Source organism: Macrobrachium nipponense, chromosome 38 (assembly GCF_015104395.2).
Source record: "Macrobrachium nipponense isolate FS-2020 chromosome 38, ASM1510439v2, whole genome shotgun sequence".
NCBI lineage: Eukaryota > Metazoa > Arthropoda > Malacostraca > Decapoda > Palaemonidae > Macrobrachium > Macrobrachium nipponense.
In genome coordinates, this window is record NC_061098.1 from 7,486,786 (window position 1) to 7,514,389 (window position 27,604).

The 27,604-nt window shown below is 40.8% G+C and overlaps 3 protein-coding genes across 8 annotated transcripts in view; 1 reads left to right on the forward strand and 2 right to left on the reverse strand.

Annotated features, from left to right (window-relative positions):
- Nucleotides 1-3,846: 3,846 nt before the first annotated feature.
- On the reverse strand, nt 3,847-8,525 carry LOC135209583 (uncharacterized). Its single transcript, XM_064242261.1, has 2 exons — nt 7,961-8,525; nt 3,847-6,109 (listed from the first exon to the last, which is right to left on the reverse strand). The coding sequence occupies exon 2, from the start codon at nt 6,085-6,087 to the stop codon at nt 4,663-4,665; it is 1,425 nt and encodes a 474-aa protein (XP_064098331.1). The 5' UTR covers nt 6,088-6,109; nt 7,961-8,525; the 3' UTR covers nt 3,847-4,662.
- Nucleotides 8,526-10,007: 1,482 nt separating this feature from the next.
- LOC135209586 (caspase-3-like) overlaps nt 10,008-27,604 on the forward strand; it is a 23,445-nt gene continuing 5,848 nt past the window's right edge. For 2 of the 6 annotated variants that reach the window (XM_064242263.1, XM_064242269.1), the window contains exon 1: nt 27,097-27,224. In XM_064242263.1, coding sequence (XP_064098333.1) covers nt 27,190-27,224 — 35 coding nt within the window. In that variant the 5' untranslated portion in view covers nt 27,097-27,189. Of the gene's footprint in view, nt 10,155-11,637; nt 11,732-12,374; nt 12,669-19,917; nt 20,051-27,096; nt 27,225-27,305; nt 27,459-27,604 lie in introns of those variants that run through there. The other 4 variants (XM_064242266.1, XM_064242264.1, XM_064242268.1 and 1 more) reach the window with 4 other exon arrangements.
- LOC135209584 (uncharacterized) lies at nt 22,842-26,994 on the reverse strand. Its single transcript, XM_064242262.1, has 2 exons — nt 26,856-26,994; nt 22,842-25,102 (listed from the first exon to the last, which is right to left on the reverse strand). Exon 2 carries the CDS (start codon nt 25,078-25,080, stop codon nt 23,656-23,658), a length of 1,425 nt encoding a protein of 474 aa, XP_064098332.1. The 5' UTR covers nt 25,081-25,102; nt 26,856-26,994; the 3' UTR covers nt 22,842-23,655.

Sequence of the window (27,604 nt, forward strand, 5' to 3'; positions counted from 1 at the left end):
TTATATATATATATATATATTATATATATATATATATATATATATATAGATATATAATATATTTATTATTATATAAATATTATATATATATATATATATATATATATATATATATATTTGTGAACATAGCGAGTCATTCTTTTTGTCACTGTAAATTTTCTGGTGTGTGTTTGTGTGTTTTTATATACGTCGTCAATGCGTGTCAATCTATTATTTTCCTTTTTTTTACTTTCATTTTTCTAGTGTGTTTATGTGTGCTTTTAAATTCATCGTCATTGCTTATCCTTCTATTAATTTAATATTATTTTAAGCGTTAATTTTCAAATGTGTTTTTGTGTGATTTTAGATTCGTCGTCGTTGCTTTTGCTTCTTGTGATATAATATTATTCACTTTTTAATTTTCCTGATACTTCTTTAATCTGTAATCTATTCCACTCTCTCTCTCTCTCTCTCTCTCTCTCTCTCTCTCAGAATATTTATCTTCCTTTAAGTCTCCGTTCTCAAAACGTATTATAATCGAGTTGCTTCATAACTCCTCAGTCGTATCCTGAGTGTATGTCCTTCTGAATACCTCATTTCGAAAGATTTTCCAGTTCAGGAGCATATACATCTCATCTTGCAGAGTAAACCTCATTTTTGCATCCGTCATTTCCTAAATAGTTTTATCAGAATATTTTTCCTTCTTACCGGAAAACTCATTTTCCAAACCCGTTGTCATTTCCAAAATACTATTATCTCTCTCTCTCTCTCTCTCAGCAGCTGCAGCTTCCATTTTTAGAATAGTCTATTTCAGCGTGACAGTATTAGTTTTCGGTTCCAATATTCTTTACAATATTTTCTTTTGACACATTTTGTTTTTTATTTTTTTTTCCGACTCTCTTCGCTTTTGTTCCCTTCTGCTCTCAGCTATTCGGCCCTATTTGTTTTTGCAAAAAAAAAAAAATTATATTCTTTTTTTTTTTTTTCTCCATTATAGCTAGGCTACAAGATATACTGTTTTCCTTGCAGACATTATGAACTCTGATATATATATATATATATATATACACACACACATACATATATATATATATATATATGCAGCGATGGGACGAGTGAGACAACCATTAAATTTTTCCTTTCAGAAACAAATTTAAGTCCTATTTGGTCATGGAATCCTTTTGAACACCCCCCCCCCCCCCTTGAAATCGTGACAAAAATTTGACATTTGGTAGTCCGTGAATTATTTGGTAAACCATAAAGTATGAGATAGAAGTCGATAATTTACTATTTAACATTTTCTGGTTTGCTCCCGTCTTGACTCTTGGAAATAATGAACATTAATGGCAATATCTTTGGTCTTGAGAGAACAAGAACTTGGTAAGAGTATCCCGTTTTCTATCAATTTCCCTTTCTCCCGTCTACATTTTCTTTCAGGCTAGACTATAGGAAAGCACATTAGATCGGCTGTCTCACCGACATACGACCACGAATCAGATGTTTAAAGTCGCTTGTTGGCGTCACGCTAACGACGGTTATTACCTCCGCTTTGCATATAAGAAAAAAAAAAAAAAGATAACGTCCAAATAGAAATAGACATTTAGAGTCAGTTTTTGGCCTAATTGGAGTAATAATTGTCGGCAAGGTGAGTTGGGAAAAAAAACTTCGAACAGAGCTTTGAAAATGTTGGCGGTTGTCAAAAGCAAACGTTTCCCTGAATGCGGAGAAAGGGAATGGATCAATAACCCTTTTTTTTCTCTCTCTCTCTCCATTCATTTATTCGTATTCCTATCTATTCATTCATCTATTAATCCGTCTCCATTTAATCATTTGAATTTAGTGGGCCAGTCGTTCATTCCGTGACATTATTTTTTTATTCAGAAAAAGTTGCGAGAAGAGTAACGCCAAGTGCTGTGGTATTTATTATCACATTTTTTTCCATTTTCTTTTGTTATTTTCACTCTCTCGCATATTTTCTTTTGTTTCTGTTTATGTTCTCCTTTCGTCGATTTTGTCTTTTCTTCGCGTATCTACTGATAGTCTGTATATCTGTGTGTTTTCCTTAATTATAGGTCAAAAATACAATCATTGGGTTCCTCTCTCTCTCTCTTTGAACATTGGACAGAAATCCTTCTTATACAATCAGTGGGTCTCTCTCTCTCTCTCTCTCTCTGAACACTGGGCAGAAATCCTTCTTATACAATCATTGGGTCTCTCTCTCAACACTGGCAAGAAATCCTTCTTATACAATCAGTGGGTCTCTCTCTCTGAACATTGGACAGAAATCCTTATACAATCATTGGGTCTCTCTCTCTCTCTCTCTCTGAACACTGGGCAGATATCTTTCTTATACAATCATTGGGTCTCTCTCTCTCTCTCTGAACACTGGGCAGATATCTTTCTTATACAATCATTGGGTCTCTCTCTCTCTCTCTGAACACTGGGCAGATATCTTTCTTGCCCCATTTCCCGCAGTAAATGACCATCCAACTCTCACATCCCCGATCTCGTAATCCTCTCTAAAAAGTGGAAAACTGAACCAGAATATTTTCTTAAATACATTTTTTTCTGTCAGAGAACACTGTCCTCCGTCCCTTGAAGGCCTTGTCGCCAAGACGGTCGGCATTCAAAAATAATTTCAGGTCATTTTTTTTATCCTTATTTGGAAAAAAAATTTTGGAATTTTTATTTTTTTTTCAGAAATTTGTCGGTCATATAAAATTATCCGTATTTTTCCATAAGCATTCCTGTTTTCATATCCCTCATTTTCAAACTAGTTAATAGATATTTTTAATTGTTATGTCTCTAGTTTTCAAAGCAATTTTAATTTATATTTAAATCCACATCTCCTAAAACTTGAGACATTTCAAAAGTCTTTTTCATTCAATTCGCGAGAAAATTTTTATTTTTATTTAAGTTCACATCTCCAAAAAATTGAGGTATTTCAAAAAAATTTTCTTTTTTCTTCAATTCGCGAGACAATTTTAATTTATTTTAGAAGAATCCTCGACTTCCGTGTGACAGTATCAAGCCTTCGGTTCCAATATTTTTTCCCGCATTTTCCCCGATGCCTTTTCCAAACAAGCATATAGTAGCAGAAGTCAAAATACTTATTATAATGTGAGACAAACCTCAGATGCCTCTCCGTCCTGGAGACCGGATATAACTAAGAAGGGAAAGAACTAACATATTTCTAATATGAAGAACATACTGCCTACAGTCCTCCTCCATATCAACTAGTGATTAGACAGCACCGACCAATTTATTATTCCCAGTGAATAATAAATAGTTTATAGATTTTTCACTCTTGCATGAATGGCCCTTGTCTTCTGTACACAGACTACTGAGGGTAGAGGTTTGCCTGCTGTAGATAAAACGCTCATTAATCTTACCATTTTATCATTTTACAGATAATAAAGGCATTTTCTGGCCTTTCATAACTCTACACTTAACCTCCGACGCTTGGCAACAGCAACTAAGCTACATGTGAACAAATACTATACATTATATCATATATATATATATATATATATATATATATATATATATATATATATATTTGTATGTATGTGTGTGTGTGTTTGTTTTTTGTATAGTGCTTTTACGTTGCATGGAACCAGTATGGTTATTCAGCAACGGGACCAACGGCTTTACGTGACTTCCGAACCACGTCCAGAGTGAACTTCTATCACCAGAACTACACATCTCTCACTCCTCAATGAAATGCCCGAGAATCGAACTCGCGGCCACCAAAGCGGCAGGCCAAGACCAAACCGATCTATAGTTAGTCTCAGTCGTTGTTTCTCTCCGAAGACTCACTCAGCATGAGGTTTCAAAGGGGAAGGAGGCGGAAAATAGACTAACAGACATCATTTATTCCATTTATTAGCAAGAAATAGTCAATATAGATATATAGATAGCAAATTTCTGTCAGGTAGTTCACCCACATAGGGCCACGTTTGAACTTTTTCTTTGTCAACTTGCACTGCCATGTGTATTTATATTTATAAGTACTAGACTCTTCACTTACAAAGGAAGTGTTCGGCAGATGCGTCAGTGTGAACTGTTGATGAAGTTCTGACACCGGATGTTGTGCCTTAGTCTTATCCTATACTCAGTAGAAAGCAAGTTGATAAATACTCTTGCTCAGGTGGTTAAGCTCTTATTTAGTTTCTTCGCCAGCAAACAAATTACAGTAAAAAAATAAACTGACATTTGTTAGAAAAATAACAATGTTCAGTGATGTGAGCTTACTTAAAAATAACACACAGAGTAGTTTGCAGTTACTAAACATAGAGTGTTCAATATATTTTATTACTAAATAACGACTATAGTAGATTCACATCAACCGTGCATTTGATGTCTAGGCCAGTCCCTTACGACCTTCCTGATTGGCTGTTGATAAGCCAATCACAGAGATGGAAACTCGGTCTTTCTCGAGAGTTCAGATGGGTGGGATCTGCACCTCTCCTGAGGTATACGTCATTCAGGATAAGTAGAACATACATCCTGCCTATGTGAACTCTGGAGAGAGACTGAGAGTTTCCAGACCTGTGATTGGCTTATCAACAGCCAATCAGGAGCGTCGTAAGGGACTGGCCTAGACATCAAATGCACGGTTGATGTGGATCTACTATAACAGTTTTCCTAAGGAAACGCACAAATCTAAATGTTAGAACTCTTTTAAAGACTATGATGATGTAAAAGATGTTCTTTGAGTTCGTCCAAAATTGGAATAACATATCCTAGTTGCTCGTCAGATTGGCTGCTTTGCTGTAGCCTTTCCACTTTGACCAGATTAAGAGTCGCTTCGATATAATTCACTGGCGAGTGATGACAGCTTTGCAAAGAGACCGAGCTGATTTTTGCCGACTGGGAGACGACGTCCGAAACTTCTCCCTCGATGGCGGTTCTCGTAATGTGGATTTGGTCGGCGAGATTTGTCACGTCCTGTTGCACTGAGGCCTCCTTTCTCTCGGCGTCCTCGTAAGCGGCTTTCTTGTCCTCATGAATGACGGGTCTCTCTTCCAAGCGATGCGTGTGTGTCCTCAAACGCCGTAACTGGTGGCGAGGTTTGAGTCTTTCCCTGACTGTCACACTCACGGTCCCCTTCCAGTCTTTGTTGACGTCCATGATCGCCCGATACGCAGAGCTCTGCTTTTCCAGAGCTCGGAGCTCAACCTTGCGGTCAAGATAGGACTCCACAGAGGTCTTCATTTTGTCAAGGATTTCACTCAGACGTTCAATGTCTTCCAAGGCTTCTCTGGTGACAGTCAGACTCACGGCATTCAAATGATCCACTTCACTGAAAATGGAGTCATAGATGCGTGCTGTGTTATTCCAGTATATCTTATACATGTCTACGTCCTCTTGTGAGTTTTCATCATTAGGTGTGTTACATTCCCTCAGAGCTATGTTGTCAAACTGATACGTTTTATAATCTCTTAAACACGAGCATTCTAACACGTTAAGGACCGGGGGTTTCTTCATGTGACAGAAGGTAATCAGAATTCGGATGATGCCCTTTGCATTCTCACCAAACATTTCACAAAACGTCTCGATGATCTCACTGAATTGGTCCTGAAGTCTAGCGGTGGTCCCATTCACTACGAAACCTATCAAGTTCAGTTCGTCCACTCCGTCAACATCGTGTAAGAACGTTCTCAGTTGGTGAGTGACTTCCGCATCTTTCTCTTGGCCTCTGGAATCTTTAAAACCTGGAGTGTCGACTATGAGGTAGTTGCACTGACAGTTGGAGCCAGGAAGTGCAAACACCAAATAGCCAACAACATACTCTGTCTGACTTTCTGCCAGTTTCTTGGCGGAGTCGCCCGTCTCATCTTTTAGCACGTATCTGAAGTTGTCCTCAAATTTGACGCCCAAAATGTGATTGACCAGTGCATTGATCAGGCAGGTTTTTCCAGCTCCTGTAGCACCAAGGAGCATGATGGTTTTAGTCTCTAGGTCATTTTCACTCCCAATTGTCATGATTTTGATTTTGGGTTCGTAGGAAACAAGGAGCTTTTTTTCTAATGCATAGAGCTTCATCCCAGAATGTACTTCTGTGAATGTGCATTCTGGAACTGGAGGTGGAGTGTCTCGTTCCATACTCTCCTTTTTTTCTTTAAGTCTGGAAATAGAAAAGTTGAAAATTATTAACAACTGATCTAATGCCCCCTTAATGGCTTAAAAATATTGTAAGAAAAACGTACATGTTCTTAAAAATCTGAAACACTTTAGATAAATATACAAAAATATTTTAATTTATCTGTTAAAAGGCTGAAGCAATTAAGGCAAAATTTCTTCGATCCATGAAAAGTAAATTCTACAGGAAAATTATCATCAAGATTATGTGTAAATGGAAATGATAAAAGTCTTCCAGGCTGTATCCAGAGAGTTGAAATTTGAAACAAGCTTCTTGTACACCCTAAAAAAATATATTACTTTCCAGGCTAACAAACTAATTCATGCGCTGCTAATTTAAAATGAGTAAAGCATTTATATAATTATATTTTCACCCACAAAATCGTGAAATTTCACCGATTGCATCATTTTCCAAGTCCAGGGTTTTATCTGTAACTAATAGTTGCTAAGTCGATCATCATTGTTTGCTAGTTTGGGGATTTCAGTGAATCCGGATGTCACCACTTTAGGAAAACAGAGTCAATTATTAAGGTATGTAAGGGTTTTTCCAAGGTCGCGGCTGAATAGAGGGCACCGGAGAGGGTGGGTGGGTGGGTAAGATTATGGTAGGAGACTCCGCGGGGCCAACGGCGCCCAGCCCCGGCCCGCCCAAGCCAATAGAGTACCTCCTTGCCGTGGCCGTGACGTCACGGGTCACGTGCTCGACGGCTCGACCACCTGGCTGTTTTCGCTCCGTAAGAAATCAAAAGGCCCGGATTTGAATCTCCCATGAAGTATAGGGAAGTTAGCATTTAGACCTATGTAGTAGTTTGATTAAGAAAAATAAGTATTTATATATATATATATGTTGTTATATAAAATATGCTCCTTATTTGTCATTTATGTAAGTTTTTCAATAATCAACAAGTATTCACTACATACTATTGCATACATTTGTATTTTCCTCAATCAAAATGTATGGGTCTCAATGCTGACATTCTTCCATTAACGATTTTCTGGCCGTTTCAAATTCGACCCCATTCATTTCAAATTAAGGAGAGAAAATAGACCGGCTAGCCCAGGGAACGGTGGTGATTGCGTCACACTACGGTACTCGATACGTTTCGCAGCGGGACACTCAACGAGTGACGTCATCGTCGGTGACGTCACGCCGCCGCATAGTGGGAATTTCGAGTGTTTGAAATATTTCTGTGGAGTTGTATAATCTTATTAATCTCTTCCGAGAACTGGCAATGGCTGAATAACCGTTCATATCTCTCTCTCTCTCTCTCTCTCTCTATCTCTCTCTCTCTCTCTCTCTCTGTGATATAGTTAAGTGCTCACTGTTTCTCACGCTCTCAGAGTAAACACTTTTCTTTATAGTAGACATGCTCTCGAGAATCTTTCTTTAACAGCGTCTAGATAATAAAAGTATTTCCTGACTTTGTTTATTAAAAGGGTTCTCTAAAGCTAATACTGGTAACTTCCCATACGTGGGTGTGTGTGTGTGTGTGTGTGTGTGTGTGTGTGTATATATATATATATATATATATATATATATATATATATATATAAGCGAATACCACAGGAAAATGATAGGCAGAAATCCAGGCGCTTTCGTCTTTACTAAGACATTGAATTGACAATGTCTTCGTAAAAACGAAAAGCGCTTGGATTTCTGCCTATTATTTTCCCGTGGTATTCGCTTATTATAATGAAGTCACGTGCATCTACTGTGATTTTTTAAGCATATATATATATATATATATATATATATATATCTATATATTACATATATATATGCCGAGACCTTTTGTGTGTATATATACAGATGCATCACCAACATTAATCATCTTACCTTATCGTCAAATAGCAACAGCTCTGGCGAGTTCAGGCACCTTGCGAGAATTCACTGTGTAATGTGGCACTCATGCACAAGAGTATAAACACTTCGGGTAACGACACCGACTTATAGACTGTTCTTCAGGAGCTCAGAGGACTGACGAAATCCGCGTATGTATGACTCGTCACAACTGTTGTTGCCTGCTAGCACCAGTCACCCCTGTGGTTGTTGTTGCCACTTGCCTGTCAGTATGAGTCACCACTTTGACTGTTGTTGCCAGTTAGTACGAGTCACTACTGTTGCTGGTTCAACTCAAGGTCTAGAGAGTACATTCTCTGCTATCGGATCTTCGTCTACGAGTCGAATTCACTGCACTGTACGATTTTACGAAGGAGAATCTCCGGTCTTGCTCGGCTGCTATTCGCTGGGACGGAGCTGTTGGAATGTTCGTGGAAGTCACAGGAAGTGGAACGTTTCTGGTCGTCAGCTCCTCCCACCACACCACAGTCTGTCCCGAGGGCTGCCCAAGTGTGGAAATGACGTCACTAATACGGCTTATCTTGTCCACATTGAGATTAGGTGTGGAGTGTGGAATCCACACGTAAAAATTTCCACGTTTTTTTTTTACTTAAAAAGCGTATGCTATTTAAAATCTAATAATAAGTTATGAAAATTGTTTACTATTGTATTTTATAGTCTCACACACAAATATCCATAAAAATAGATAATTAGTTTTATCCTTATTAATTTGTGGATGCGTTTGAATGTTTATCAGATGCATAACGCTGACCGTTGATTCATGTGCAAACCAAGACCTAGAATATAAGATAGATCTTGATCGTACGAACTGGCTTGCTCCAGCTCCAACCAGCCTCAGTTACCTTTTCAAAATTATTTTCAATCTGGTCCTCAACAAAATCTACATTTATTCATTTACATAATACTAGAGAGAATTCTTAATTTGCTAATTTTGATGGCATATTTTCTTGAAAATTTCGTGAAATATATGCATACATTCATACTGCCATTTGGTAGCAAATTATTCTTCAGCGATGCACTTTACAGCTTTGCAATACACATTGCAATTTTTGCTTGTGAAAATGATTAATGTGCCTGTATAATCAGTTTGGTTATTCTACAACTACGGTGACAAACTTTTGAAAGGAGCGAGCTTTAATGATTTCATAACTGTAATTCGTACAACGTAAGACCTTCGCAAAAATCATAGGCCTAGTTTACCAGTATAGATGATAGCGCTCATGATTTCGTTGTCAGTTGATATTGCCTAAATGAATGATATGTGTATAACAACGATAAAAGTGAGAAATTATATAATGCAGTGTTAATTAAATCCTCATGTAAAATTAAATGGTTCAGTACATTAGCCAAGGTCCAGGATACGTTGCCAGTTTACTTTACTCTAAACAATAAAACATAGTTATAACACCGGTGCTTGCAATTACATTTGCAGCTTCAATTCTTGATGAAAGTGATTGTAATTATGTAATTGCAATGATACAATACAGTGATAATTATTTTTTAAGTTCACTTGCGATCATATAACCAAAAGTATTAGTTGGCCCAAGATATAGGTCTCGTCATTATATTTATGGCAATGATGCCAGATTGATCATCATTATAAATTTATCACTATATTTCATTACGATGATGTGATCAAGATGCCTTATATATATAAACTTGTTGTAAAACACCTATGTTACTTTTTTATGGTCAAATTAGATGAGTTTCATTTCAGTTTTTCATCATCAGATTAAAGGATTACCTACTGTTGTTGAGAAGTTTTGCTTCTTTTACCCTTTCGTAAAAGAAAAAAAAAAACTGGAATAAAAATCTAACTAAATGTTTTAACAACATGAGCTAAAACGGAAAGGGTCAGGACAGGGTCAGTGTCTATCCTTATCTATCAGTTAAAATAAAATGGTACTGGTTGGGAATTCATACCGCCATGTTTGGAGCACTTACAAAATCAGTTCGATAAAGTCGAATATATTGCATAACTGGCAACTGTCTGAGACCGAGCGTGGATTTGCTTAGTGTGGAAATATGGCAGCCTTGGGCCGCCTGGCCCGGCCGAGCTGCCGAGCGAGCAGAGCCATTCCATTGTATAATCCGCTGGTGGTGTCGTGAACAGTGTCTGGTGCATTTTATAGAGCAACTCAGTTAATTGGTGGATTATTATTTTTACCAGGTGATTGATATGTACAGTTAAATCAATGTTCCGCTATAAGGAAAGTTTTACTTAACAGGGAAGCCTTCAGTATTACAACTTCAATTGTAAAACGTACAGTTGAAAGCAAGGCTTATAGACCTTAGTTGAAAGTATGATTTGTATGTAGTACTACTCCTGAACCAAAAGGAGTTAGTATAACATTTGAAGTGGAGAGAGAGATATTGTGTCCTAGCATACCTTCATGATAACTTATCATCTCACGCACTGGTAGATTATTCTGTTTCAATGCCATGATAAAGTGTTGGTGCTTATAGTAGGTTTCTTGACCTAAATCGAAGAGGAAAGACTTTAGTCCAACCGTGAAACTCTTGTTCTTTAAAGCTCTTTTGATCAGTTCTGCCATTCAAAACAAATAAAAGTGAAGCTTGGCCCTGTTTAGAACAGAAGAGAAGGGGGTTGGGGGGAGGGGGGGCGGGAATCCCACCGAGTAAATCAGCTAGAACAAAAGAAAGTAGAGAATAACACGCAGAACTTAACCTCTCATAGTATCCGGTATACGTCATAATGATTATTGTGGAGACATTTCATTACATGTTTACTTTTGCGTTTATAAAGACTATAATTAGGGTGACCATACGTCCCCCTTTGAGGGGGACAGTCCCTCTTTTTGACTTTATCCCCCAAAAAAACTGCGGTTTTGGGGGGACGCCTTAATGTCCCGCTTTCACCCTTTATTTTTTTATGTAATTACTACAATTGTCCTTAAAAATTAGAGACTAATTTTTGTTTAAAATATCAACAATAAATAACGTCTGAATAAAAACAATGTCACTGATAAACCTAATTTATCATTTCCTATTATTGAATATACTTAGTAAAGATCAAATCAAGCCAAAAATACGCCAAAGAATGATGTAAGAATTTTTTCTTTCTAAATAATGTCTGCAATTTTCCTTAAAATTTGAAGAATAATATTGTTTAAAATGTCAGCAATAATGTCTGAATAAAAACACTAATTGATAGACCTTAAAATGTCAGCGATAATGTCTGAATAAAATCTCTGATTGATAGACTTCTTCATTTATCATCACCTGTAATTGAATATACTTATGTATTAAACTTCTGAATTTATAACGACTCAACATAAGTGGAAGTCCGCATGGGCTGACTATAGACCTTTGTCCCCCTTTCGCAAGTCAAATAAATGGTCACCCCAACTATAATATGTCGTTTCTTTCGTGGTTTTCCTCCTTTTTTCCATTTTTTCATTTTTTTAATCCTCTTATATAGATATCATCATCAAGTTACCCGTTCTATAAGCTCCAATCCCTTTGGAAAATAGAAGAGCAAGTCTTCTGAATGTCGTAAAGCTATCTAATTAGAACGACTAATGAGACATTCATCAGCTAATCAGAATTTGGTTTTTGAACATGAAACACTCATACAAGATGGATCATAACACTTCTTCCAATGGTTATTAATATTTTTTTTTTCTTTTCAGGGGAAGCAGTGTTGCCACGCTGGAAGTCGCCATGACCACGATTGAAGCCCCTGCCTGCTCTTGCCCTGAGCCAGTTTGTGGGACTCTGCCAGATGTAAGATCTCTCTCTCTCTCTCTCTCTCTCTCTCTCTCTCTGGGTTAACAGTATTTTATTGTTGTAAATGCATCATTAGATAACAAATGCTAGACACAGGTTTGTGAAAATGATTCAGTTCTCAACACTTTCGTGTCTCTAGTGCACGCATCTTGAGGTAATGACAAAGTAGATACCTATTACAACAACAACAACATAACAGCAGATCATAAATCTTTATTTTTATTTTTGTGCCCATTCCATGAAGACTGGCCAAAAACTAATTTACTCTGAAATAGTCATTCTCAAGAGAGTAATTTTTGTCTTCCTTAAACGTAGCGCCATGCAAACGTACATATTGCACTGTGCGTGTTCACTTATAGATGCTTATATTGCATTAATAAGTAACATAACAACGTGCCTCAGTGGCATGATCGGTTCGGTCTTGGCCTGCCACCTCGGTGGCCGCAAGTTCAATTCTCGGCCAGTCCATTGAGGGGTTAGAGATGAGTATTTCTGGTGATAGAAGTTCACTCTCGATGTGGTTCAGAAGTCACGTAAAGCCGTTGGTCCCGTTCCTGAATAACCATACTGGTTCCATGCAACGTAAAAACACCATACAAACAAACAACAACACCTAATGAGTAAATACACCTATTCGCAGGAATTCCTGCAACACGTCCAACAAGGAAACCTCACGACGATCAAGGAATGGCTGGCATCTGAGGGCGACGTGAACTCTGCAACCACAGCCGGTTACACTCTGCTGTCTGCAGCCTGTATCTGCAACCAGTTGGAGCTGGTGCACAGGCTCCTGAAGGACCCACAGCTCCACCTCAACACCAAGCACAGAATAGGGACACTGAGTGGACTGACGCCCTTTTGCATCGCGGCTTACAAGGGCCTTCAAGACATTGTTTTGGCCTTGCTGGAGTCTCCTTCTTCTTCAGCTGCTGAGGTGAGTCTCAGAGCGTTGACGCTGAATTTGCAGGTTCTACTGAATGGTTTTATTGAGGATAAGCATATGAAAATTTTAATTGCCACTGGCTTAGATGCAGTGCCTCAGTAGTTACCACATCCAGCAACTTTTACCTTACAGTGGCTGGGCTCTGTTTGGCTTGCCTAGCCTGTCTCAAGTTTACCCAATTTTTCCTTCCGAAAATGTTTTCAACCACTTACCTTACGATCTGTGGCTTTTAATCAGTATTGTTGTGGGAATCACTCGGGTTTTATGCATGTGTTGTCCTGTATCGCAGGAATTTTGGGTGTTTTAAGATGAGGAAGATCAAAAGCAAGTGCTTAGCCCCATTGACAGCGGTGAAATGTACAAAAATTACAGAAGAGAAACCCTTTGAAAGTACATTCTCAATTTCTGTAAATACAAACGTCACAAAGAAAAGTACAAAAGTAGGAAAATGCATCCTATAGTAGATCCACATCAACCTGCATTTGATGTCCAAGCCCGTCCCTTATGACGCTCCTGATTGGCTATTGATAAGCAAATCACAGGGCTAGAAACTCTCAGTCTCTCGAGACAGTTCACATGGGCAGGATGTATGTTCCACCTCTCCTGAGGGATACGTCTTTCAAAAAGTATCCCTCAGGAGGGTTGGAACACACATCCTGCCTGTGTGAACTCTCGAGAGAGACTGAGAGTTTCCATTCCAGTGATTGGCTTATCAACAGCCAATCAGGAGTGTCATCAAGTGCACGGTTGATGTGAATCTACTATACCTAACCTTCCCAAAACCAACCAAACCTTGAACCCCTTAACCTACGATGTAGTGGTACCTTACCTAAATCTTTTAAGGACACTTTCTTTGATGTTAATCGAATTAAAGAATAAATCATTTTTTCCACGATTTTAACAGAACATATTCCCTTTTGGCCCCTTACAACATAACGTATATTTATGAAATATCACTTCACCATGGATGTTTGTTTTTTTCAGTTTCTAGCATAACAGGTTTTTGAAAATGGAATTGGTTTTTTTTCAGTTTCTAGCATAACAGGTTTCTGATAATGGAATTGGTTTCCTTATGTAACTGTACTTTTAGCCTACAGCTTCAGTTAGAGTGGTCGAAACATATTTATCTTTCCCCCAGTGTCGGCTCAACGTGGAGGCGACCTCAAGCCAAGGCAAAAGTTCCATTAGATTGGCAGCCGAGAAGAAGCACTGGGATGTTGTGGATTCCTTAGCTGCCCTCACTTCCTCTCTTCCAGCTGAAGACTCGATCATTGTCACGAACATGGTATTTTTATAATAAAATAAGGTTTCACACATACTTACCGAACAATTACATAGCTATACGCTTCTTACCTTACGGCAGTCGAAATTCCAAATTTCTCGGCGCTAATCGGCACTGCTGACGTGTAGGTGATACAACCCCGCCCACTTTCAGGGATCCCCGGTACTACTGAGCTTTGCTTGACAATTCATTGAGCCGCCCCGCCCCGTCCATCTGTGAGGAGGAGGGAGGGCTTTAATCATGTAATTGTTCAGTAAGTATGTGTGAAACCTTATTTTATTATAAAAATACCATTTTCACACATGAAACTTACCGAACAATTACATAGCTGAATCCACATTAGCCGGCTGGTGGGTATATGGACTTTTAATGCAAATAAGAAAAAACTCACATTGCAAGAATGTTGTAGTACCTTACCTCGTGAGAGAGCAGCTGCAGGAGAATACTGCCTCTGGTCAGCGCTCTCATCACTTGTAGGGAACGTGGCAGTAGTGGCCAGGATCGTTCCTACTACTAGTGGGTATTCTGCAACCATGGAGGTTCACCGATGGTTGATCAGATTGAAATAATATACGCCCTTGCCCTGGGCTGTGACCAGATTAAAATAACAATCAAAGACCATCACCTACACATAACCATAAAAAAAAAATAAACCAAACCTTACCATAAAAACTGGTACTCCTGGTACCGTATACCCCCAGGCTTCCCCAAAACTCGACCACCTTCTAATCAAGGGGAATGGGACCAAATCCCCCTATGCTTCCTTTCCCAACACCTGCCCATCACCGACAAAGGTCCTAAACGACAACAATTATCAAACGTTGCTTCCACATCCTTCAGGTAATGGAGAGCAAAAACCGATCTCGACCTCCAGAACGTAGCTTGCAAAATAGATACTAGCGACGTATTATGTCTAAAAGCCATGGAAGTCGCTACTGCCCTAACCTCGTGGGCTTTAACTTTACACACCTGTAGAGTCTGATCTCTTACTGACGTGTGTGCTTCCTGAATCAGGCTCCTTAAAAAGAACGAAATTGCGTTCTTAGACATAGGACGGCTCGGATCTTTAACCGAACACCACAATCGGTTCGAACTTCCTCTCAAAGCCTTTGTTTTATGAATATAAAATTTCAGTGCTCTCACCGGACACAAAGAACGTTCTTCGTCCTCTTCTCCAACTAATCCTGACAAGCTTCGAATGGAGAAGAAACGAGGCCATGGTCTCGAGGGATCTTCATTCTTCGCTAAAAAATCCTGAGTATAGGCACACACAGCTTCGTCTTGTGTGAATCCTATCTCTTTACTCATTGCTTGCAGCTCGCTGATTCTACCAGCTGAAGCTAAGGCGACTAAGAATAACGTCTTCTTAGTAAGATCCTTCAAAGAAGCCGAATTAAGAGGTTCAAAATTCGCTTTAGAGAGCCAGGACAATACTACGTCTAAATTCCAGTCCAATAAACCTGGTCTCCTTGTCCTAGAGGACTCAAAAGATTTAATCAAGTCGCTGATGTCTGAGTTATTAGATATATTTAAGTTTCTATGTTTAAAAACTGACGCCAACATGGATCTGTATCCTTTTATTGTCGAAGTCGATAACTTCCTAACGTCTCTCAGATATATTAGGAAGTTTGCTATCTCTTGTATAGAGGTTTTAGAAGAAGTTGTGTGACTTTCTCTGCACCAATTTCTAAAAACTCCCCATTTGGACTGATAGAGTTTGGCCGAAGAGACTCTTCTACAGTTAGCAATAGCCTCTGCCGCTCTTCTTGAAAAACCTTTCGCTCTGACCAGGTCCCGGACAGTCTGAATCCTGTCAGAGCGAGATACGACAACCCTTGGTGATTTCTGTCGAAATGGGGCTGTTTGAGTAGCGATGGAATTTGTGGCAGAAGCCTGGGGAAGTCTACTAACATCCTCAGGAGATCCAGGAACCACTCCTTTCTGGGCCAAAAAGGAGCTATTAGAGTCATCGTAACGTTCTAGTGACTCTGGAACTTGTTTAATACCTCTCTGATCATCGCAAATGGTGGAAATGCGTAAACATTCAGACCTGACCAGTCGAGAAGCATTGCATCCGTTTTCCAGGCTAACGGGTTCGGAACCAGAGAACAGAATAGAGGAAGCCTGTTGTTCCTGGACGTTGCAAAGAGGTCTATCGTTGGTTGTCCCCACAACCGCCATAGATCCTGACAAACTCTGATATCCAATGTCCACTCCGTCGGAAGAACCTGATGCGCACGACTGAGTTCGTCTGCTAAAACGTTGAGCTTCCCTTGCACATACCTGGGGCTTCGACTAGAGGGGTGAAACTTTGAAGCCCAAGAAAAATTGCTTTCAGCTCCTTTATGTTGATATGAAGACCTCTCTCCTGTGCCGTCCAGATGCCTGATGTCTTCTCTTTCCCCAACAGGGCTCCCCATCCTGAATCCGATGCGTCGGCATAAAATTCTAGCTCTGGGTTCGTTCTTTCGAGGGACAAACCCTCCTGAGCTCTTTCCTCCGACAACCACCAACGAAGATCTTCCTTGATTTCCTGGGAGATTGAAAAAACAGTCGAATCCGGTTGAATTTTCCGGTCCCAATTGGCCTTTAGGTAGAATTGTAGCGTCCTCATGTGAAGACGACCAACTAAAGTCTCCACCGAAGCGAGAGTCCCTAACAGGCTCATCCACTCCAGAGCCGTGCAGGACGAGCGGTTTAACAGCTTCCGTACAGCCGCAAGGAGAGAGACTATTCTCCTTGGGGAGAGAAAAACCCGAAAAGCTTGTGAGTCCAGAATCATCCCCAAATATGGAATCCTCTGACTCGGTACTAACTGTGACTTCTCTAAATTCATTACTAATCCCAGTTGCTGTGTTAATATTAGTGTCCGATTTAAATCCCTCGAACACTGGAGACGAGTCGGACCTTAGAAGCCAGTCGTCCAGATAAAAAGCAATATTGATTCCCATCAAATGTAACCATCGACTTACCGGGGCCAGGACTCGAGTAAATACTTGTGGGGCTGTCGAAAGTCTGAAACAGAGCGCTCTGAACTGATACACTCTGCCATTGAAAACGAACCGTAGATATTTCCCGGAGCTCCGATGAATAGGTACATGGAAATATGCATCTTTCATGTCCAGCGATACCATCCAGTCTCCTGGTCGAAGAGCTGAGATGACCGACCGGTTGGTTTCCATACAAAACTTCGTCTTCAGAACAAAGATATTGAGTGCACTCACATCCAGGACAGGCCTCCAGCCCCCCGATGACTTGGGGACTACAAACAGCCTGTTGTAAAAGCCCGGTGAGATGTCTTCCACTATTTCTATGGCCTTCTTGGAAATCAGGGCTTCTACTTCCTTGGCAAGAGCCAAAGCTCTTTCTGATCCCTGCGTATGCTGTCAAGGCGATGGGAATACTCGACAGTGGTGGATCTTGCCCAAACGGGATCACATAACCTTCTCTTAAAACTGGGATCACCCACTGTTCCGCCCCTCTTCGACTCCATTCCCGCCAAAACAGGCAGAGTCTTGCTCCTACAGGTGTGTGAGGGTAAAAATTCCTACTTGTCTGACTGTCTCGAGGGTGGTTTCTTACTGGTTGTGGCTTGTGGATGCAAATTAGTCCTTGGTCTGGGTTGCAATCTAGACTTTCCTCCCCGAAAAGGTTGCTTCTGAAGAGGTGACCCTTTAGCTCCTGTAGGTGGTGTCTCCTTGGGGCGTCGTGTCGATGAACGAGTCAATAAGTCGTTGGTAGACTTTTTCTCTAGATCTGCGAGAACTTGCTGAATAACCTGTTCAGGGAATAAATGCGACTTACATAAAGGCGCAAACATGACAGCAGACTTCTGGTTAGAAGTGACTCCCTTGGAGGTGAAAGAGCACCAAAGTTCTCTCTTTTTAAGGACGCCCAGAGTAAAAAGAGATGCAAGCTCCCCTGAGCCATCCCTGACTGCTTTGTCGACACACGATAATACATCAAGCCAGTCTGTCGCCAAGCTATCTTCCAGAGATTGACAATCCTCTATTTTCCTTGCTAATGCAGCAATAGTCCAGTCTAAGAAGCTGAAAACTTCTATTACCTTAAATAGGTTCTTAATCAGGTGGTCGAAATCAGGCGAAGAGAAGAAAATTTTCGCCGACGAAAACGCTGTCCTTCTGTTAGCATCCACCAGACCTGAGAAATCCCCTTGGGTGGAGGCAGCAACTCCCAAAGAGGGTAATTCTCCGGTAGCATAAAATTTATATGTCTTCTGTAACTTGGACGGTGGGACAGCGAAGGCGGCTTTACCAGACTCCCTCTTCTTCTCCAGCCACTTCTCTGCTTCTTTGAAGACTTTTCGCCGACTGCGAAAGCACCAATTTAGGTAGACTCGCCGAAAGTACTTTCCTATCCTTAACAAAGGTAGAAGGAGGCGAAGATAGAGGAGCTGGCTCGAATTCCATATAAGAAGCCAACAAAAACTTCATTAAGTTGGAGTAAGCAGAAGCCGCTTTCGATTCTTGTTCCGACTGATCCTCCCCATCCGACATTGTCGACTGTTTGGCTTCTTCATCCGTATAAGACTTAACTTTCTTCAACGACTTAACTAAGTCCTGAAGCTGTCTCAACGGTTCCAAAAAAGCTTCTTCTTTGTTGTTCGCGTCATCTCCCGATGGTGCGGGCAAAGGAGACAACTTCCTTGATGAAAACTTGCGAGTCGAACTCTCTCTCTCGTTAGCTGGCAAACGAGTCGAAACTTTCCTTGCTTCAGTCGGCGAGACAAAACTATGTGAGTCTGACACTGATACCTCGCGAGATCGTTTGCGAACAGCACCTGAACCTCTACTAGGCGAAAGATGCACAGGGTTCTCCCAAAAGCTACACGAGGGTTGAGGACTCTTTTCCCTCCCTCTCTTCACAGGTTATGACGAACTATCCAATGGCACTGCGCGCCTTTTCAACGGGCGTGACACTTCACTCCACTTCTTTCACCTGGTATCAGGCGAACACACCTCCGAGTCCGACGACAAACCTACACCAGACACATCTACACCTTTCCAATGGTGTCTCTACAGAAATCGAGTCGAAATTCACGACTGAGTCGACGGCCGCCCGTGGGCAAACCCCTCCAGTCTCCCTTCGACTCACGGTATGTCTTCTCCCAGGTGCTGGGGAGCGGGACAGTGACCTTGGTCTAGGAGACATGGAGGGACGGACAGCCGCCTCCTCGGATACGACACTTGCACTTTTCACTTCACTAGACTTAATCACAAATTCACGAAAAGATGTACCTAAATCCATGACAGATTTAACAAGCAGCTCAAAGTTCCTATCCATCTTATTTTCTAATTGGGCCATGGTGTCGGAATCAGAAGCATGGGGAACATGAGCCTGAGTAAGATGTACTGAAGTAGGAGGACTATCAATAGGAGAGACGTTTGACAAAATAGAAGACAAAGCGGGCTTCTTTGCCTCTGACGGCAAAGGATTTGACTCTAATCTAGCCCTACTATCAGCCCTAATGGCTGCCTTTCTTTTCCTATCTTTTTCCATCTTATCAAGGTGAGACAAAAAACTCTTCCATCCTTGATCATCTAGATCTTCACATTCATTACATGTACGCTCTTTAGTACACTCTTGCCCCCTACATTTCACGCACTTTGAGTGTGGGTCATAACATAATTTGGCTAATCTAGTTTTGCAGCCTTCGCTGCAAAACCTAACAGATGAACCTTAATCTGACATAACTCACACTAAACAGATGAGTAAATAAAGCAGCTATGCCATCAAACACAAAAAACAACCAAGAAAACTGTACTTCACCAAATCGGGTGTCAAACAAAAATGGCGAACAGTTGACTGCAGCGAAATACACAGGTGTTTCACCGTGGGCGGCAGAAAACGAATTGTCAAGCAAAGCTCAGTAGTACCGGGGATCCCCGAAAGTGGGCGGGGTTGTATCACCTACACGTCAGCAGCCCCGATTAGCACCGAGAAATTTGGAATTTCGACTGCCGTAAGGTAAGAAGCGTATAGCTATGTAATTGTTCGGTAAGTTTCATGTGTGAAACTGGCGAAGTTTGCGAACAGATTCAACGTGGTAAAGCTCCTACACATGCAGAAGGTAACTGACCTCTCTCTCTCTCTGCATATTATTTTTGACAGAATATAGAACCAGTGAACTGGATGATTTAACTGACCTCCTCCTCCTCTCTCTCTCTCTCTCAACACTGGCCAGAAATCCTTCTTATACAATCACTGGGTCTCTCTCTCTCTGAACATTGGACAGAAATCCTTCTTATACAATCATTGGGTCTCTCTCTCTCTCTCTCTCTGAACACTCGGCAGATATCTTTCTTGTCCCATTTCCTGCAGTAAATGACCATCCAACTCTCACATCCCCGATCTTGTAATCCTCTCTAAAAAGTGGAAAACTGAACCAGAATGTTTTCTTGTATACATTTCTGGGCTCAGCCGTGTCGCTCCGTGAAATACGTTCCTTTAGCGCTATTTCTAAGGTAAAATATTGCTATCAAAGGACATTTTTTTCTGTCAGAGAACATTGTCCTCCGTCCCTTGAAGGCCTTGTTGCCAAGACGGTCGGCATTCAAAAATAATTTCAGGTCATCTTTTTTACCCTTATTTAGAAAAAGAACAGGAAATTTTTTTTTTCAGAAATTTGTCGGTCCTATAAAATTATCCGTATTTTTCCATAAGCATTCCTGTTTTCATATCCCTCATTTTCAAACTAGTGAATAGATATTTTTAATTGTTACGTCTCTAGTTTTCAAAACAATTTTCATTTATATTTAAATCCACATCTCCAAAAAATTGTGGTATTTCAAAAATCTTTTTCTTTTTTCTTCAATTCGCGAGACAATTTTAATTTATTTTAGAAGACTCCTCCACTTCCGTGTGACAGTATCAAGCCTTCGGTTCCAATATTTTTTCCCGCATTTTCCCCGATGCCTTTTCCAAACAGGCATCGATTTCGTTTCCTTCTGCTCAGCCTCTGATGCCAAAGGTGCCTCTCCAGAAGGAGCCGTGGGGGCATAACTCCCAAAGTTAAGAATGCGTCTTCATTAGGCTCTGGAGAAGACTTGAGCTACCACCTTGAGAGTGACTCCATCAAGAGGCACTATCCTCCGTACATGAGAGTGCCGTCAGTGGACCTCATGCCGTGCACTGTAGGCACTACTACTTAAGGTTCTTTGCAGTGTGCCTTCTGCCCCTAGCTGCAACCACTTCCGTTCCTTTTACTGTGCCTCCTTTCATATTCTCTTTCTTCCATCTCATTTTGAGGCTTTCCTCCTGTTCCACCTTTCAAACCTTTCACTGTCAATTTCCATTTCAGCGCTGAGTGACCTCATAGGTCCTAGTGCTTGGCCTTAATTATATATTCAATTCAACTCAGCACAAGGAAGCTGCTATAGTAGATTCACATCAACCGTGCATCTGATATCTAGGCCAGTCCCTTACGACGCTCCTGATTGGCTGTTGATAAGCCAATAACAGGGTTGGAAACTCTCAGTCTCTCTCCAGCGTTCACATGGGTAGGATCTATGTTCCACCTCTCCTGAGGGATACGTCTTTCAAAAGTATTCTTCAGGAGAGGTGGAACATACATTCTGCCTCTGTGAACTCTCAAGAGAGACTAAGAGTTTCCAGCCCTGTCATTGGCTTATCAACAGCCAATCACGAGCGTCGTAAGGGACAGGCCTAGACATTAGGTATACGGTTGATGTGAATCTACCATAGTAGCAGAAGTCAAAATACTTATTATAATGTGAGACAAACCTCAGATGCATCTCCGTCCTGGAGACCGGATATAACTAAGAAGGGAAAGAACTAACATATTTCTAATATGAAGACCATATTGCCTACAGTCCTCCTCCATATCATCTAGTGATTACACAGCACCGATCTCTTTATTATTCCCGGTGATACACAATTCTGCCCACTGATAAGTTTATAGATTTTTCACTCTTGCATGAATAGCCCTTGTCTTCTGTATACAGACTACTGAGGGTAGAGGTTTGCCTGCTGTAGATAAAACGCTCATTAATCTTACCATTTTATCATTTTACAGATAATAAAGGCATTTCCTGGCCTTTCATAACTCTACACTTAACCTCCGACGCTTGGCAACAGCAACTAAGCTACATGTGAACAAATACATACATGTATATTATATACATACATATATATATATATATATAATATATATATATATATATATATATATGTATGTATGTGTGTGTGTTTGTTTTTTGTATAGTGCTTTTACGTTGCATGGAACCAGTATGGTTATTCAGCAACGGGACCAACGGCTTTACGTGACTTCCGAACCACGTCCAGAGTGAACTTCTATCACCAGAACTACACATCTCTCACTCCTCAATGGAATGGCCGAGAATCGAACCCGCGACCACCGAGGTGGGACGCTAATACTTAACCAACCACGCCGCTGAGGCGCTTGTGTGTGTGTGTATGACAAAATCCATGTAAGACGGTGAGTGAAAACAGGGACCTTCTTCCTTTTGAGAATATCACAAAATTCTTGTGGATTTTGTGATATTGTCAAGCACGTGTTCCTTCGTGCTACATTGATATATATATATGTGTGTGTGTGATTTTTGTATGGTGCTTTTACGTTGCATGGAACCAGTATGGTCATTCAGCAACGGGACCAACGGCTTTACGTGACTTCCGAACCACGTCCAGAGTGAACTTCTATCACCAGAACTACACATCTCTCACTCCTCAATGGAATGGCCGAGAATCAAACTCGCGGCCACCAAAGCGGCAGGCCAAGACCAAACCGATCTATAGTTAGTCTCAGTCGTTGTTTCTCTCCGAAGACTCACTCAGCATGAGGTTTCAAAGGGGAAGGAGGCGGAAAATAGACTAACAGACATCATTTATTCCATTTATTAGCATGAAATAGTCAATATAGATATATAGATAGCAAATTTCTGTCAGGTAGTTCACCCATATAGGGCCACGTTTGAACTTTTTCTTTGTCAACTTGCACTGCCATGTGTATTTATATTTATAAGTACTAGACTCTTCACTTACAAAGGAAGTGTTCGGCAGATGCGTCAGTGTGAACTGTTGATGAAGTTCTGACACCGGATGTTGTGCCTTAGTCTTATCCTATACTCAGTAGAAAGCAAGTTGATAAATACTCTTGCTCAGGTGGTTAAGCTCTTATTTAGTTTCTTCGCCAGCAAACAAATTACAGTAAAAAAATAAACTGACATTTGTTAGAAAAATAACAATGTTCAGTGATGTGAGCTTACTTAAAAATAACACACAGAGTAGTTTGCAGTTACTAAACAGAGTGTTCGATATATTTTATTACTAAATAACGACTATAGTAGACTCACATCAACCGTGCATTTGATGTCTAGGCCAGTCCCTTACGACCTTCCTGATTGGCTGTTGATAAGCCAATCACAGAGATGGAAACTCGGTCTTTCTCGAGAGTTCAGATGGGTGGGATCTGCACCTCTCCTGAGGTATATGTCATTCAGGATAAGTAGAACATACATCCTGCCTATGTGAACTCTGGAGAGAGACTGAGAGTTTCCAGACCTGTGATTGGCTTATCAACAGCCAATCAGGAGCGTCATAAGGGACTGGCCTAGACATCAAATGCACGGTTGATGTGGATCTACTATAACAGTTTTCCTAAGGAAACGCACAAATCTAAATGTTAGAACTCTTTTAAAGACTATGATGATGTACAAGATGTTCTTTGAGTTCGTCCAAAATTGGAATAACATATCCTAGTTGCTCGTCAGATTGGCTGCTTTGCTGTAGCCTTTCCACTTTGACCAGATTAAGAGTCGCTTCGATGTAATTCACTGGCAAGTGATGACAGCTTTGCAAAGAGACTGAGCTGATTTTCGCCAACTGGGAGACGACGTCCGAAACTTCTCCCTCGATGGCGGTTCTCGTAATGTGGATTTGGTCGGCGAGATTTGTCACGTCCTGTTGCACTGAGGCCTCCTTTCTCTCGGCGTCCTCGTAAGCGGCTTTCTTGTCCTCATGAATGACGGGTCTCTCTTCCAAGCGATGCGTGTGTGTCCTCCAACGCAGTAACTGGTCGAGAGGTTTGAGTCTTTCCCTGACTTCCACACTCACGGTCCCCTTCCAGTCTTTGTTGACGTCCATGATCGCCCGATACGCAGAGCTCTGCTTTTCCAGAGCTCGGAGCTCAACCTTGCGGTCAAGATAGGACTCCACAGAGGTCTTCATTTTGTCAAGGATTTCACTCAGACGTTCAATGTCTTCCAAGGCTTCTCTGGTGACAGTCAGACTCACGGCATTCAAGTGATCCACTTCACTGAAAATGGAGTCATAGATGCGCGCTGTCTTATTCCAGTATATCTTATACATGTCTACGTCCTCTTGTGAGTTTTCATCATTAGGTGTGTTACATTCCCTCAGAGCTGTGTTGTCAAACTGATACGTTTTATAATCTCTTAAACACGAGCATTCTAACACGTTAAGGACCGGGGGTTTCTTCATATGACAGAAGGTGATCAGAATTCGGATGATGCCCTTTGCATTCTCACCAAACATTTCACAAAACGTCTCGATGATCTCACTGAATTGGTCCTGAAGTCTAGCGGTGGTCCCATTCACTACGAAACCTATCAAGTTCAATTCGTCCACTCCGTCAACATCGTGTAGGAACGTTCTCAGTTGGTGAGTGACTTCCTCATCTTTCTCTTGGCCTCTGGAATCTTTAAAACCTGGAGTGTCGACTATGAGGTAGTTGCACTGACAGCTGGAGCCAGGAAGTGCAAACACCAAATAGCCAACAACATACTCTGTCTGACTTTCTGCCAGTTTCTTGGCGGAGTCGCCCGTCTCATCTTTTAGCACGTATCTGAAGTTGTCCTCAAATTTGACGCCCAGAATGTGATTGACAAGTGCATTGATCAGGCAGGTTTTTCCAGCTCCCGTAGCACCAAGGAGCATGATGGTTTTAGTCTCTAGGTCATTTTCACTCCCAATTGTCATGATTTTGATTTTGGGTTCGTAGGAAACAAGGAGCTTTTTTTCTAATGCATAGAGCTTCATCCCAGAATGTACTTCTGTGAATGTGCATTCTGGAACTGGAGGTGGAGTGTCTCGTTCCATACTTTCCTTTTATTCAGTAAGTCTGGAAATGGAAAAGTTGAAAATTATTAACAACAGATCTAATGACCCCTTAATGGCTTAAAAATATTATAAGAAAAACGTACATGTTCTTAAACATCTGAAACACTTTAGATAAATATACAAAAATATTGTCATTTGTCTGTTAAAAAGCTGAAGCAATTAAGGCAAATTTCTTCGATCCATGAAAAGTAAATTCTGCAGAAAAATTATCATCAAGATTATGTGTAAATGGAAATGATAAAAGTCTTCCAGGCTGCCTCCAGAGAGTTGAAATTACTTTCCAGGCTAACAAACTAATTTATGCGTTGCTAATTTCAAATGACTTAAGCATTTACATAATTATATTTTCACCCACAAAATCGTGAAATTTCACCGATTGCATCATTTTCCAAGTCCAGGGTTTTTATCTGTAACTAATAGTTGCTTAGTCGATCATCATAGTTTGCTAGTTTGGGGATTTCAGTGAATCCGGATGTCACCATTTTAGGAAAACACAGTCAATTATCAGGGTATATAAGGGTCTTTCCAAGGTCGCGGCTGAATAGAGGGCACCGGAGAGGGTGGGTGGGTAAGATTATGGTAGGAGACTCCGGGGAGCCAACGGCGCCCAGCCCCGGCCCGCCCAAGCCAATAGAGATTATGGTAGGAGACTCCGGGGGGCCAACGGCGCCCAGCCCCGGCCCGCCCAAGCCAATAGAGTACCTCCTTGCCGTAGCTGTGACGTCACGGGTCACGTGCTCGACGGCTCGACCACCTGGCTGTTTTCGCTCCGTAAGAAATCAAAAGGCCAGGATTTGAATCTCCCATGAAGTATAGGGAAGTTAGCATTTAGACCTATGTAGTAGTTTGATTAAGAAAAATAAGTATTTATATATATATGTTGTTATATAAAATATGCTCCTTATTTGTCATTTATGTAAGTTTTTCAATAATCAACAAGTATTCACTACATACTATTGCATACATTTGTATTTTCCTCAATCAAAATGTATGGGTCTCAATGCTGACATTCTTCCTTTAACGATTTTCTGGCCGTTTGCCGTTTCAAATTCGACCCCATTCATTTCAAATTAAGGAGAGAAAATAGACCCAGTCTAGCCCAGGGAACGGTGGTGGGATTGCGTCACACTACGGTACTCGATACGTTTCGCAGCTGGACACTCAACGAGTGACGTCATCGTCGGTGACGTCACGCCGCCGCGTAGGGGGAATTTCGAGTGTTTTAAATATTTCTGGCGGAGTCGTGTAATCTTATTAATCACTTCCGAGAACTGGCAATGACTGAATAACCGTTCATCTCTCTCTCTCTCTCTCTCTCTGAGAATCTCTTTCTTTATCAGCGTCTAGATAATAAAGTATTTCCTGACTTTGTTTATTAAAAGGGTTCTCTAAAGCTAATACTGGTAACTTCCCATACGTGTGTGTGTGTGTGTGTGTGTGTGTGTGTGTGTATATATATATATATATATATATATAGATATATATATATATATATATATATATATATATATATATATATATAAGCGAATACCACAAGAAAATGATAGGCAGAAATCCAAGTGCTTTCTTCTTTACTGAGACATTAACAATGTCTTAATAAAAACGAAAGCGCTTGGATTTCTGCCTATCATTTTCCTGTGGTATTCGCTTATTTAATGAAGTCACGTGCATCTACTGTGATTTTTTTTAAGCATATATGCTGAGGCCTTTTGTGTGTATGTATACAGATGCATCTCCAACATTAATCATCTTACCTTATCGTCAAATATCAACAGCTCTGGCGAGTTCAGGCAACTTTCGAGAATTCACTGTGTAATATGGCACTCATGTATAACAGTATAAACACTTGGGGTACCGACACCGTCTTATATTATAGGCTGTTCTTCAGGAGCTCGGAGGACTGACGAAACCGGCGTATGAATGACTCATAACTACTGTTGTTGCCTGCTGGAACGAGACACACCACTGTGACTGTTGTTGCCTGTTAGTACGAGACTACGAGTTACCACTGTTGCTGGTTCAATTTAAGGTCTAGAGAGTGTATTCTCTAAACCTTGCTTCAACGTACGTGCCATCGGATCTTCGTCTATGAGTCGAATTCACTGTACGAAGAATGATTTCCGGTAATACTCGGCTGCCATTCGCTGGGACGGAGCTGTTGGAATGTACGCGGAACGTTTCGGTTCATCAGCTCCTCCCACCACAGTCTGTCCCGAGGGCCGAGCAGAGCCAGCCAGTGACTAGAGTCGACATCGAAGTTACCAGTCCATCGTATAATCCGCTGGTGGTGTCGTGATCAGTGTCTGGTGCATTATATAGAGAGAAACGCTGTTAATTGGTGGATTTTTTTTTACCAGGTGATTGATGTGTCCATTTAAATCAATGTTCCATTATAAGGAAAGTTTTACTTAACAGGGAAGCCTTCAGAATTACAACTTCAATTGTAAAACGTACAATTGAAAGCAAGGCTTATAGACCTTAGTTGAAAGTATGATTTGCATGC

Excerpts from the sequence above, each read along its gene's own strand:
- LOC135209583 (XM_064242261.1), bottom strand. The coding sequence starts at position 6,087 with ATGGAACGAGACACTCCACCTCCAGTTCCAGAATGCACATTCACAGAA.
- LOC135209584 (XM_064242262.1), bottom strand. The coding sequence starts at position 25,080 with ATGGAACGAGACACTCCACCTCCAGTTCCAGAATGCACATTCACAGAA.